The sequence below is a fragment of the Hemitrygon akajei genome, chromosome 16 (genome assembly GCF_048418815.1).
Source record: "Hemitrygon akajei chromosome 16, sHemAka1.3, whole genome shotgun sequence".
In the NCBI taxonomy this organism is placed as follows: Eukaryota; Metazoa; Chordata; class Chondrichthyes; order Myliobatiformes; family Dasyatidae; genus Hemitrygon; species Hemitrygon akajei.
This window is the reverse complement of record NC_133139.1, coordinates 10,871,288-10,884,688: the sequence shown is the minus strand read 5'-3', so window position 1 is coordinate 10,884,688 and position 13,401 is coordinate 10,871,288. Positions and strand designations below refer to the sequence as shown.

Genomic DNA, 13,401 nt, shown 5'->3' with positions numbered 1-13,401 from the left:
GATATGTTAATTCACCTGAACCTTTATTTAACTGACAAAAGTACAAAGAAAAGATTTTCAATAGTTTTACTGACCAACTTAATTGTATTTTGTAAATATACACAAATTTAGAATTTGATGGCTGCAACACACTCAACAAAAGTTGGGACAGAGTTAAAATAAGATTGAAAAGTGCACAGAATATTCAAGTAACACCGGTTTGGAAGACTCCACATTAAGCAGGCCAATTGGTAGCAGGTGAGGTATCATGACTGGGTATAAAAGTAGCGTCCATCAAAGGCTCAGTCTTTGCAAGCAAGGATGGGTCGTGGCTCACCCCTTTGTGCCAAAATTCATGAGAGAATTGTTAGTCAGTTCAAAAGGAACATTTCCCAATGCAAGATTGCAGAGAATTTAGGTCTTTCAATATCTACAGTACATAATATTGTGAAAAGATTCAGAGAATTCAGAGACATCTCAGTGCGTAAAGGGCAAGGTCAGAAACCACTGTTGAATGCGCGTGATCTTTGAGCCCTCGGGCGGCACTGCCTAAGAAACCATCATGCTACTGTGACAATTATAGCCACCTGGGCTCGGGAGCACTTCGGAAAACCATTGTCACTTAACACAGTCCGTCGCTGCATCCAGAAATGCAACTTGAAACTGTATTACGCAAGGAGGAAGCCATACATCAACTCTATGCAGAAACGCCGGCGAGTTCTCTAGGAGCAGAAGTAGGCCATTCAACCCGTCGTGTCTGCTCTGCCATTCAATCATGGGCTGATCCAATTCTACCAGTCATCCCCAGTCTGCTACCTTCTCCCCATACCCTTTGATATCCTGGCTAATAAAGAACCTATCTATCTGTCTTAAATGCACCCAATGACTTGGCCTCCACAGCCACTCGTGGTAACAAATTACACAGATTTACCACCCTCTGACTAAAGTAATTTCTTCGCATTTCTGGTCTAAATGGACGTCCTTCTATCCTGAAATCATGCCCTCTTGACCTAGACTCCCCTACCATGGGGAAAAAACTTTGCTATGTCTAACCTGTCCAGGCCTTTTAACATTCGGAATGTTTCTATGAGATCCCCCCCTTATTCTTCTGAACTCCGGGGAATACGGCCCAAGAGCTGTCAGACAGTACTCATACAGTAACCCTTTCATTGCTGGAATCATTCTCATGAAACTTCTCTGAACCCTCTCCAATGTCAGTATATCCTTTCTAAAGTAAGGAGCCCAAAACTGCACACAATACTCCAAGTGTGGTCTCACAAGTATGTTTATAGAGCCTCAACATCACATCCCTGCTCTTGTATTCTATAACTCTAGAAATGACGGCCAACAATGCATTCGCCTTCTTTACCACCGACTCAACCTAGTCCTAGAGGTTAACCATTAGGGTAGCCAGCACAAGGACTCCCAAGTTCCTTTGCATCTCTGCATTTTGAATTCTCTCCCCATCTAAATAACAGGCTGCCCATTTATTTCTTCCAAAGTGCATGACCATACACTTTCCAACATTGTAAGACTCCATTTCCTCAGCATTACCTGCCCACTCACTGTTTGCATCATCTGCAAACTTGACCACAAAGCCATGAATTCTATTATCCAGATCATTAAAACATATGAAAAGCAGCAGACCAACAGACTTCTGTGGAACTCTACAATCACCAGCAGCCACAGAAAAGACTCCTTTTGTTCACATAATTTGCCTTCTGCCAGTCAGCCAATCTTCTGTTCATGCTAGTATCTTTCCTTAGATTCTTATCTTGTTGAGCACGTGTGGCACCGTGTCAGAGGTCTTCTGAAATTCAATATCCACTAATTCTTCTCTGTCTAGCCTGCCTGTTATTTCCTCAAGGGATTCCAACAAATTTGTCAGGTATGATTTCCCTGATTACAGCCTATTTTATCACGGTGTCTCCATGTCTTTTGCCTCCATTCCTTTTTAAAGTGTGGAGTGACATTTGCAATTTCCAATCTTCCAGAATCTAGTGATTCTTGAAAGATCATTATTAATGCCTCCACAATCTTTTCAGCTACATCTTTCAGAACCATGGAGTGAAGTCATTCCTGTCCAGGTGACTTCTACACCTTCAGACCTATCAGCTTTCCATAGTACTTCTTAGTAATAGCGACTAGTAAAAGTGATTCTTCGCCCCAATACGCTTGAAGTTGACATATGACATGAAATACTTATCCAATTCACCCACTATTTCTTTGCTCCAGATTACTACTCCTCCTCCAGTGTCATTTTCCAGTGGTCCAAAATCCATTTTCATTCTTCATATACCTGAAAAAAAAACTTTTAGTATCCTCTTCTATATTGGCTAGCTTATCTTTTCACTCTTTAATGCAGTTTTAGTTGCCTTCTGTTGGTTTTGAAAAGTTCCCAAGTCTGCTAGCTTCCCATTAATTTTGTAATATTGTATGCCTGCTCTTTTGCTTACATATTTGTCTTTGACTTCCCTCGTCAGCCATAGTTGCCTCATCCTCCCTTTAGAATGCTTCTTCTTCTTTGGTATGAACTGATCCTGTGTCTTCCCAGCTATTCCCAGAAGACTGCCGGTCGGAAGGTTAATAGATCATTGTAATTTGTCCTGTAATTAGGCTACGATTAAATTGGGAAAAAAAAAAATCGCACAGCTCAAAAGGTCAGAAGGGCCTATTCTGTGCAGTATCTCAATAAATAAGTACGGTAAGTGATAAGGAACTATGGTGATTTGTGTTTTGGCTTGCGGTAATTTCTTTTTTAGCATTTAAAAAATGAGTTAATGTGTTGAGATTTCAAATGCCAGCATTGATCCCACTGCTACAGTCAGAGTACAAAACCTCCTGTTCTACTGAACACGATCATGAACACTAGAACTACCTCTAACACATGACCATCAGCTGATGAGACAATACGTTAAAAGTAACTCCAGCATGTGATGTCACAAGACAGATGTGGCACTTGAGGCCAAAACTATTTTAAAATGTTGCATGTGTCTTCCTCAGAGGTTAAAATGCAATTGGAAGTTTTAGTCTTTTCTACATGTTCTAATGGAGATCTACGTTAACAAAATGACACTTCATTAGATGGAAAAATTGTTCTAGCAAGTGGTGTTGTTCCACTATAATTACCTTTTTGGGAGATGGGCACAATAATAAATGGTCTACAACTATTCTTCAGTAATCTGTCTTCATTACTTCTAGGTAAATATCTCCAAGTCTTTCAACATTAGTGTAGTTTGCATGTTGTTATTGCAACTTTCTCTTGACATAAAAAGCTCCATAAGCCCCTGGATCAAATTTACCCACCATACACATTACAATGAATTTACTGTGGTGCTGGTCAGGGTGTGACATGCAACAAAAAACATCAAACAATTATAATAATTATATAAAATCAAGATTCGGAGCAAAATGTACATAAATACCACTATGAATTTACAATGTAAACAGCATTATAAAACCATTCAAAGAGGTTGCAGTGCAGTGACGATCAGTAATAAATAGAGGGTGGGGTCCAACTTGAATTGTTGATCAGATCAACTGCCTGGGGGAAGAAACATGATGTTTTTGTTTTAGTACTTTGCAGAAGGGAGCTTCAGGAAAAGGTAGCTTACCAGCTGGGCAATGTCCACAATGAGTTTCTTGCCCATTTCGTTGTCCTGGACACACACAAGTCCTGCGATGTTGGTAGATTATGGCCAATGACCTTTCTCTACACTTGAGTATTTAGCATTTCAACTTGATTTTGTATCTTGCACTACTTTTTTGTTGTGTAAACTAAATCCACCCAGCGAGTTTTGTTCAGAGGACAGCAGTGGTGACAGAGATTTGCTGTCATCTGCAAAGACCTTCTACCACAAATTCCAAATTTCATTTCCATCCCTAATCTGAAGTTATACTAGACCCAGGAAGTTTGACATTCAACTTACATCCAAGTTTCAATCTCAAACTCTTCACTCTGGCTCGAGATTCATTTTCTTGTAGATTAACAATAGAATCTACAATAGATTCTAATAGAATTCACAATAGAATAAACAAATAGAATCAATTAAAAACTGCAGAGTGACAATCAATGTACAAAAGAAACAATAATAATAATAATATCAATAATTAATACTGAGAACACAAGTTGCAGAGTCCTTGAAAGCAAGTCCATAGGTTGTGGAATCAGTTGCTAAGTGCTAACTATTGACCAATTCCAAAATGGTAAGACTGCAACCACATATCCATTGTATTCAATGGCATCACCATCTTGAACAGCTAGTTGACCCACTTGAATACAGTTCAATTATCAAAGTACATAAATGTCTCTTTATACTACCCTGAGATTCATTTTCTTGTGGGCATTCACAGATACAAAGAAATACAATAAAATCACTGAAAATCTACACACAAAGCCAGCCAAATTGTGCAAATACAAAAGAAAAATTAACAATAACTAAATGAATGATGCTGAGAACATGAGTTGTAGAGTATTTGAAAGTGAATCAGTTCAGTGCTGAGGTGAGTGAAGTTATCCACACTGGTTCAGGAACCTGATGGTTTTAATGTAATAACTGATCCTGAATCTGGTGGGGTGGGACTTTCAGATGTCAGCAGTGAGAAGAGATCATGGCCTGGATGGTGAGGGTTATTTATGATGGATGCTTTCATGAGGCTATGATCCTACTTAGATATTTCCTGTGATGGACTGGGCAGCATCCACCACTTTTGTGTTTTTTCCATTCTTGGGCACTGGTATTTCCATTTCAGGTCATGATGCAACTAGTCAAGATACTCTGCACTGTGCACGTGTAGAAATTTGTCAAACTTCTACAGCAAATTGAATAGTTATACTTTCAATAATTCTTGGCCAATGTCTGAAATGCCGACTTAGCAACCTTACCTTTAAGCTTAAAGATTTTCCATCACCTTTCCTATCTTGCTTGGTTCAAACAGCTTGGGTGTCTAATTTTGATAAGACACAGGAAGCCGTGTAAGTGTCTTTTAATGGCCGATTTCCATCCATCCACCCTCCTACCCCATTCAACACACAGCTGAATTTAAGTGCTTACTCCAGATATTTTATATTGTCACTAAATCATAAGGAATCTCGAAGTGTTTAAATGAAGATTTCAACTCAGGATATCTCAAATCTCTACTCCGCAGATCTGTACTCCAAAACTGAAAGGAACATTTAATTTTATCAGTAGGCTTTAAGATTTATTTAGCATGGGAGATTCCTTAGGATAATTCTTTATGTACTGCATTACAGTCAGATATTTAACAGAGATCAGCCTTTGTCCATTTTGCAAATAGAAGCACAGCAGTTACAGAACCAGTGACTCAATTTCTTGTTGATTAAAGCATCCAGCAAGAATGAAATCAATGAGGATGAGGCAGTGAGGCACCATCTGCCTGCACTTGACCAGTCCATCTCTCCCTCTTGTTGCTGGAATCCTGGGTAAGGTTTAATGAATGTGGTTGGTGGATTGGACACTGCAGTTCATGCTATGATGTGTTTGTTTTTTTAAAATTGCTATTTTGCACAATTTTGATCAGGGCAGCAGGCTCTGCAGCTTGCAGTCAACATTAGATACAGCGGCAAATTGAACTGAACATTCCTAGACTGCTTCAATGACTGTAACTTGTTTTATATTCTATGTTTTTTGCTCATTTTTCTGCCATTTGAGTGATTTGTTCTTTTTATTTTGTGTGTTGGGGTGAAATCTATTCTTGAGCTGGGTAAGTCAGATTGTGTACAAATGAAACTACAAATTTTTAATTAGATGAGGGTGAAAAATCACGTAGTATTATGATTGAATTCCAATATGCTATTGCTACATTTTAAGCTTAGATTAGTCATCAGTCCTCTATTTTAGGCATCTTCATGCTTGTTGGTAGAAATGTTGGTCGGCAAATAAAAGTCTGCTTTTAAGTCCTGGAGTCAGATATTGTAAACCTCTGCACAATTATATTTCTAATTTTGGTACAAAGAGGCAAAGTACTACAATGCAGTACACAAATTCAGTTTAAACTTAGAACCAATGAGACTTTCAATTACACTCATACAAATTTAAATAGCTCTCCCATAAAAATGCGAATAATGCAAAGTTATTTCAACTTAAAGTCAATGCACACACTCCCATTTATAGTCACTCAACAGTACGTGTCACTTCTATCAAAGGCTCCTATCCAAGAGCAGTGCTTGCATGAAGTTACATCTCTATAATACTCATTTGTTGGATATATCTAATTAACACAAAACTGGGACAATAGAATATTCTCATGTCTCTAGAGCAGAATTCTGTTATTTTGGGAAGAATGTGATAATTGCATAGGACAGACTATCTTTAAATCTATATAATGTTACATTTTAGCATTTCAGCAGAATAACCCTTAAGTGAAAACCAGGCAGTGTTGACAAGTGTCTGACAAGAAATCACCTTATGTGGTACCTTATGTGTACAACAATTTATTTACACATTGCATTTTCCAAACACAAGCTAAATCAAGTGTTGTTTGAATATAATAAATTGTGCTCTGTACAAATTCAAAATCCTAGGTTTTAGTGAATTAATGTACAATAAATGCAGTCAATATATTGTAAAATATAACAAAAGTAAATGAAGTGTATGCACCAATTAAAACCAGAAGCCTGCATTTTGCTGGGCAAGAAACCACACATTGAAAATAAATTGCATTAAAGAGGGTCACTTATGAAGCAACTCATTAAATGACCATTAAACTATTCACCTCTAGTTTTGAATTACAATAGAAAAACAGGTAACGTATGGTGGAATTGCTGACCAGAGGCAATGCTACACTCCCATCAAAAAATAATAACCCATTTTATTGGTACTGATGGTCATGGAAGTTTTGTTCACAGTTTTATGTATTTGCAGCACGTTATTTACCACTCTTCTAGAATATGGGTCATCGCAAAATACATCTGCCCCCTCCCAAAAATTGCTAGGATTTCATCTGATTAGGGGCTGAATTAGCCCAGCTCTATTTTTACCCCCCGTTTATAGAAATCTCCATCCTTAAAGCTTGGATTATGAATCAGTCAATTTCTTTAGAACTCTTACCAATTTCAGTGACTAATCCTGTCATGATTTATCATAGGGAAGTAGGAAAAGTGAGCAAGATTAAAAATTTTAAAAAAGGGCAGCACAGTTAAATTTCAGTGCTGCCACCAAGTCACACACAAAATCAAAAATGCTACATGTAATCTAACTTCATTACAAGGAGCAGTGTACTGATAGCCCATGTAATTATAAAAACAAATCCATTTCAAAAGGCACCATTAAGTCCAGTCTTTGAGGCTTCACAGGACATAATGAATCTTCTTGCTTATCAGTTAGTCCCGTGATGGTTTCTTGCCTCCTGTGCAGTTGATGAAGTAATTCGACTCAGAAACCCAGGCTCAGTTTATAGTGAAGATGCTTTTAGACTCAACCTTGTAAAACAAAACTGCTTAGCAGCGGAAAGATTACATAAAATTAATTTGTGATGTACTAATTTATGTACTAAGAATTACGGACAGTACTTTTTTAAAAGAGGCAAAATTAGCCTCAAATAAAATGCAAGAATTAACAATGAAAGTGTTTCAGGAATTCTTAATTATTTAAAACTTCAACTATGAAGAACATATTTTAAGTTAAATGTAGCAAAATTCATATTCTTAACTCTAATCTAACAAATTTAAGCTTCCACACAAAAAAAGATAACTAGAATAAATTTATTTTATAAAACAAAATGAGGAATTCAATCCAGGTAGACCGACCCACAAAATCAAGTTATGTCTGGGATACCACATACTTGTGCGCATGCTTGGCAAAACCGCACCTTTCAAACTGAAAATCAAACTTGACAATCATATGTTCAAATAGTTCAGCTTTGACTTATGCATGTTATATTGCGAGAATCAATAGAGAAGAGTTTGCAAGCTAGGACAATGTTTCATTATGCTGCCGATATCTGTCATTTGTAGATTTACTGAACAAGAATCTCTCATTCAGTCTTAAGAGTAAGGACATTTCCCACGGGACAAAAAAAATGGACATTAAAATTATCAATGTACTTTTCTTTAAAATATCATTCTGTATTTTGTCCTTTTTAAAAAGGACTCTGAAATTTCAACAATGCAACTAATTGTTTAGTGATTTAAATGCCGAGTCATGTTTCACCTTGCTTATCCAAACCACTACTAAGCAAACTGAACATAAAAGTTCAGCATTTTCTGCACTTAAAGTTTCAATAAATAAAGATCAAAATTTTAGAGTACAATTGTTTCTCTGGGAAAATAAATAACCACAAAAAGAGCTCCCTTTGATTTGCTGCATATTATTATCCAGAAGGAGAGGTTTTCAAAGTAAAAGTCCTTGTTACAGCATACTATTCACATTAAATTCTCACTGCCAGCTCCAAATGTGACAAGTCACCCAAGACAATTTCTTGTCAGCAAGCTGTGTACAAACAAAAGGTGAAGGACAAGGGAAAGCAGCAGCTGGGGGCATGATGGACAAAACAACGCAATATCCACATTGAAGACAACAAGTGCTTCCCAATGGATAAGATGTGAATCACGAACAGAAGCAATGACTGTGAATAAACATTTTTATCCAGGTAAAAATGGGTTATATAGGCCTTTTTTGAAAGTGCTTATAAAATGCTATGCAATTAGGCAATAAATCAATGACACAAAAATGCTGCATCAAAAACAGGGCAAATACTTTGTGAAAACTATAGTCTCTACAGTTTTAAATGAACATTAAACACGGGAGACAAAAGGTTATAACACATTTTCAACTGTATGAAATTGAAATTAAAATAGCATTGCTCAGCCTTTTAATAGCAAAAGCCTACTTTCATTTTAAATGTTAACCAATTCATGATATTTCCTCAATCGCTGAACACATTGTATTGCAGTATTAATGTGCAACAAAATGAGGAAGATAATTCTACTCATGCCAGGAAATTTCTAAAGATGACAAACACAATCCTTAGTGTTCAATACATTCTAGGAAACACTGCAGTATTGGAATTGCTGTTTAGAGTGACAATATGGCGATCTTATCTGGTTGTCTCTAGTTCAGCTTGATGTTGAAATGCACCACAGATTTTTTCAAAGACAACTGGGAAGTTCTTTCCCTGTGCTGGCAACATTGCACACTCAACCTTTGCAGAGTGAAAATAATTGTTGATCCAGCCAGTGGTTAGTAAGCACCCTGCTGTGAAAGGACCGGCTGCTATGTTGGACAATTTACAACAAAACCCTTTGAGTTGTTGAGACATGGTGAAGAGCTAAACACAGGGTAGGACTATTCAAACTTTGTTGATTCAGACTGAAATCCCCCTATCTAAAAGCTTGCACTGCAAAAATTTTATTTGTGGGTAATTCAAGAAAAATGCATTAATGATAGACCATAAATGGAAGTTTATTCCTGAACGGTGTGCCAATCAGAGCAATAAGTATTGTTAATTTAACTAATGCTTTGACTAAAATTGATTTTGATATTTACCTGGGTTTATGTGGGGCACAAGTCATTTTGAGGATTGGCATCATATTGATACAGTCTAACTAAGACTCTTTAACATGGTAGATCCAATTAAGAATAATTCTAAATGAATTTTCTGAAATAAAAATCAAAAACATAATTAACAGTGGCTTTATATTCTCTCCACAATTAATGCATAGTGAAACAACTAATTTAAAGAGAATTTATGACATTACACAGTGTGAAGAAAATTCTCTAAACAAGTTTAAAAGCAGCAACATTAAAGACTGCTTCTAAAGAAAACCAGTCTTTTCTTTCATCAAAGTCACTGAGTTTTAAAGAATTAGGCTTGGATAATAATATAACATGGTGGTTGGCTCATAAACTTCAGTTCTCTGGAGAGCTGGACTGGCTTGAGATTCTGCTACCATTCCCAAAATGAACAATGAAATATTCCATCTTTAAAATTCTTTTATAAATTTGCTGGATATGTAAATTCTCCACAAGCTGAGGTACAACTTGTACTTAATTTTCAACACAACTAAAACTGCAGCGCCAATACAAGACTTAGTTGATATCAACTGTGGAGCCTTTTTCTCCTAAGAATAGAAACAGCAACTCCATGATACTAGTAGGCAGTTTGAAAAGGCTAGGAATGTTGGGCGAAGGAGTGATACTGATCTGATGTAATGCACATTTAACATTATCCGACTTTGTAAGAAGTTGCTTTTTTATTGGTTGTATTTTGCAGTTAAAAGTTTGTCATTATGATTGGAGTACATATTTCAATTGCATAGGAGTTGTAAGCTTTCAAAATTAAATGTTTCACCGACTAATATTGCTGGTGTTTATTAAAATATAACATTTGGATTTGCATTCCTCCGATATGCAATGAAAGTCTAGCACAGAAAGGCCAACAAAATTGATATGTGTTTGACTTCACAAAGTTCACATTAGTCTCAGGATTTGTGAAGGTAGAAATTGACCACAGCACAAAAACTTGAGGGAAAATTACTTTTACAAACTAAATTAACAGTGAAGCCTAAAATGAAAGTTACATTATACTTTACCATCTCAATCCTAACCTGGACAAATAATTGCCTGCTCAGGATGTTTTGTCCTCAGTACTCCAATCCACTTACCAGGTATATATTGGATTGAACAGACTGTAAATCAAACTGTACTCCTGAGAAGCTATTTTCCTTTTTAAGTGCACACCATGAACTAGGGTCTTTAGATACTTTGCATGAAACATGGTGGCAATTGAGTCAGTGTTTTGATTTGTTTTCCCCCATAATTTGTGTGTGGGCCAAGAAAGAAAAATGTTTCACAACAGATATAACGCTAACAGATCAGTTGCTTGGTTTGTATGTAATATACAGTGAAAGGCTACAGTTAGAGCATGTGCACAACATCTGGTCAAAACTTCAGAAATCCAAAACTTAACTAACATGACCGGAAACACACAATTCAAGCAAACTACAATATATTATCATTTTATACCATACTTTTCATTAAAGGAAGGAAATCATGGGAAAAAGAAAAGCACACAACTAGCACCCAAGGCATTCAGTCATCAGTGTCTTCCACCCACATCCCTTTCCAATTTACAAGTTTAAACTGTACATTGTTACAAAGTGAGTAACTATCAAAGCTGAAATTAGCTATTAAAAAGGAAGGGGGGAGGAAAAAAATAGGTATAAGACCGCAACACTGCAATTTATTTGCATGTAGCTCAGCTTGAAGTGTGCAGTGAACCGGGCCACACCCAAACCAGTGTCACATCCATTTGAGACAGAATGACTTTCCTCTTGCTCCAGGTTGCCTCAAAATAAATCTGGATGCCACAACCCCAATGATTTTCATTCAAAATTCAATAAAGACAATAATACTGCAAAGAAAACCCAAGTCATTTGCCAGTCATGAATTTTTTTTTGTTTTCTGTTAAAGTCATGCTGTGAAGATCTCCACAAAAGTGGCTGACATTAAAAATAGATTGTGATCTTTTGGTATAATCCATCACTAAATCTGATACAGCAAGCTTACTAAAAAAAAGATACTGTCCCTCTAATTTGCCTGGGTAAAGACCCTTTTGGCTAACCCCTGCTTGCTATAAAGACCCATAAAAATACTTTAGAAATCTCGTCATTAATGTATCTATACTTACCTGTATGAATAAACCTTTTAAACTCAGAAAGCAGCCATGATACACAGTATAGTGTTTGACAGTTGCAATTTTTAGCTTTTTCATTTAACACTGAAAACTAATTTTAATCAGTTTATTAGATTGATTTCAACATAATTTCTTTTTGTGTACCATGGCAACTTCTAAGTCTGTTCTTTCGGTCTGTAGAGTACTGGACAATTCCAGGTGTCTGTTATATATCAAGTAATTTCCTGAGGGGAGAAAAGGAATATAATCATCTAGATCAGACACACAAAGTTAGTAGCTCATTAAAATAGAAGTAAACCAAATGAGGTCATTACTCAGGTAATGAAGGGGCACAAGTACCTACAGGCACATAAATGGGTACACTGGCCTGGTTCCCTGCAGACTTGATCTCAGTAGACTATTAAGGCAGAAGGCACAGTCAAAAGCCCACTGCTGAAAAAGGGACTGCATGTGTGGTACAGTTCACCTTATTCCTTTGCTGGTTGAACTTGCCACACTTGATAATATTGCTTCTTCATTTGTACCACAGGGCAAATTTCCACCAGCAGGAAGCCATTGACTAAACCATCTGCCAATCTCATGCCTATCCGTTTGCACAAAAACAGGTTTTGTATTAAGCTGGGCTCTTCAAGATACCATGTTGGATTTTTCCCACATGAAAGTCTTGCTACAATATAGCAGTTCATAATTTCTGAATCTTTTCAGCCACCACAATAGGATTCTCTTTCCTGATCTTCTCTGCTGCTTCAGCCTTGTAATCATAAGGACAGCTGTGTTTGTCTGAATAGCGGTGAAGCCCACAAAAAAGGTTTCCACATCGACAATCGAACCCTGTTGGACATAAAATTGGAGAACCTTAGAGAAAAAGCATTTCTCCCCTATCTCTTCAATGAAAGTATGAATCTAGTTAACATTGTCCAAGCAACAGAACAAAACATTTAAAAAATACATAAAACTTAGAAATAGACCATCAATTCAATTAACACATGAAATTTTGCAGATGCTAGAAATCCAATGCAACGCTGGAGAAAATCAGAAGGTAAGACAGCATCTATGGAAATGAATAAATGATGTTTCAGGCCGAGACCCTTCATCAGGTCCTGAAGAAGAGTCTCGGGCATGAAACATCGACTGCTTACTCACTTCCATAGATGTTGCCTGACCTGCTGAGTTCCTCCAGCATTTTGTGTGCTGCTACCAATTCAAGTACAAGAAATATTGCTGGAGTCAGAGGCCACTTTGTTAGGTACACCCATACACTTGCTCATTAATGCAAATACCTAATCAGCCAATCATGTAGCAGCAAATGCATCAAAGCATGCAGACATGGTCAAGAGGTTCAGTTGTTGCTCACATCGAACATCAGAATGGGGAAGAAATGTGATCTAAGTGACTTAGACTGTGGAATGATTGTTGGTGCTAGACAGGGTAGGGTGGTTTCAATATCTCAGAAACTGTTGATCTCCTGGGATTTTCACGCACAATAGTCTCTAGAGTTTACAGAGAATGGTGCAGAAAATAATTTTAAAACTCCAGTGAGCAGCAGTAGTGTGGGCAAACACCCTTTGCAGATGAGAGAGGCCAGAGGAGAATGGCCAGATTGGTCCAAACTGAAAGAAAGGCGCCAGTAACTGAAATAACCATGTTACAGAGGTGTGCAGAAGACCACAAACACTTAGCGGCCACTGTATTAGGTACAAGTGATACCAAATAAAGCGTATATTCAGTGTAACAAATCTACGTAAAGATAATGTACCAATATTTAAC

The 13,401-nt window shown here is 37.0% G+C and overlaps 1 protein-coding gene across 6 annotated transcripts in view; it reads right to left on the bottom strand.

Moving 5' to 3' along the window:
- Nucleotides 1-5,904: 5,904 nt before the first annotated feature.
- Nucleotides 5,905-13,401, bottom strand: part of LOC140739749 (AN1-type zinc finger protein 5) — a 41,196-nt gene continuing 33,699 nt past the window's right edge. For 4 of the 6 annotated variants that reach the window (XM_073068225.1, XM_073068228.1, XM_073068226.1 and 1 more), the window contains one exon: nucleotides 10,172-12,465. In XM_073068225.1, the coding sequence (XP_072924326.1) occupies nucleotides 12,317-12,465 (149 nt within the window). In that variant the 3' untranslated portion in view covers nucleotides 10,172-12,316. Of the gene's footprint in view, nucleotides 7,435-9,485; nucleotides 9,598-10,171; nucleotides 12,466-13,401 lie in introns of those variants that run through there. The other 2 variants (XR_012101735.1, XR_012101736.1) reach the window with 2 other exon arrangements.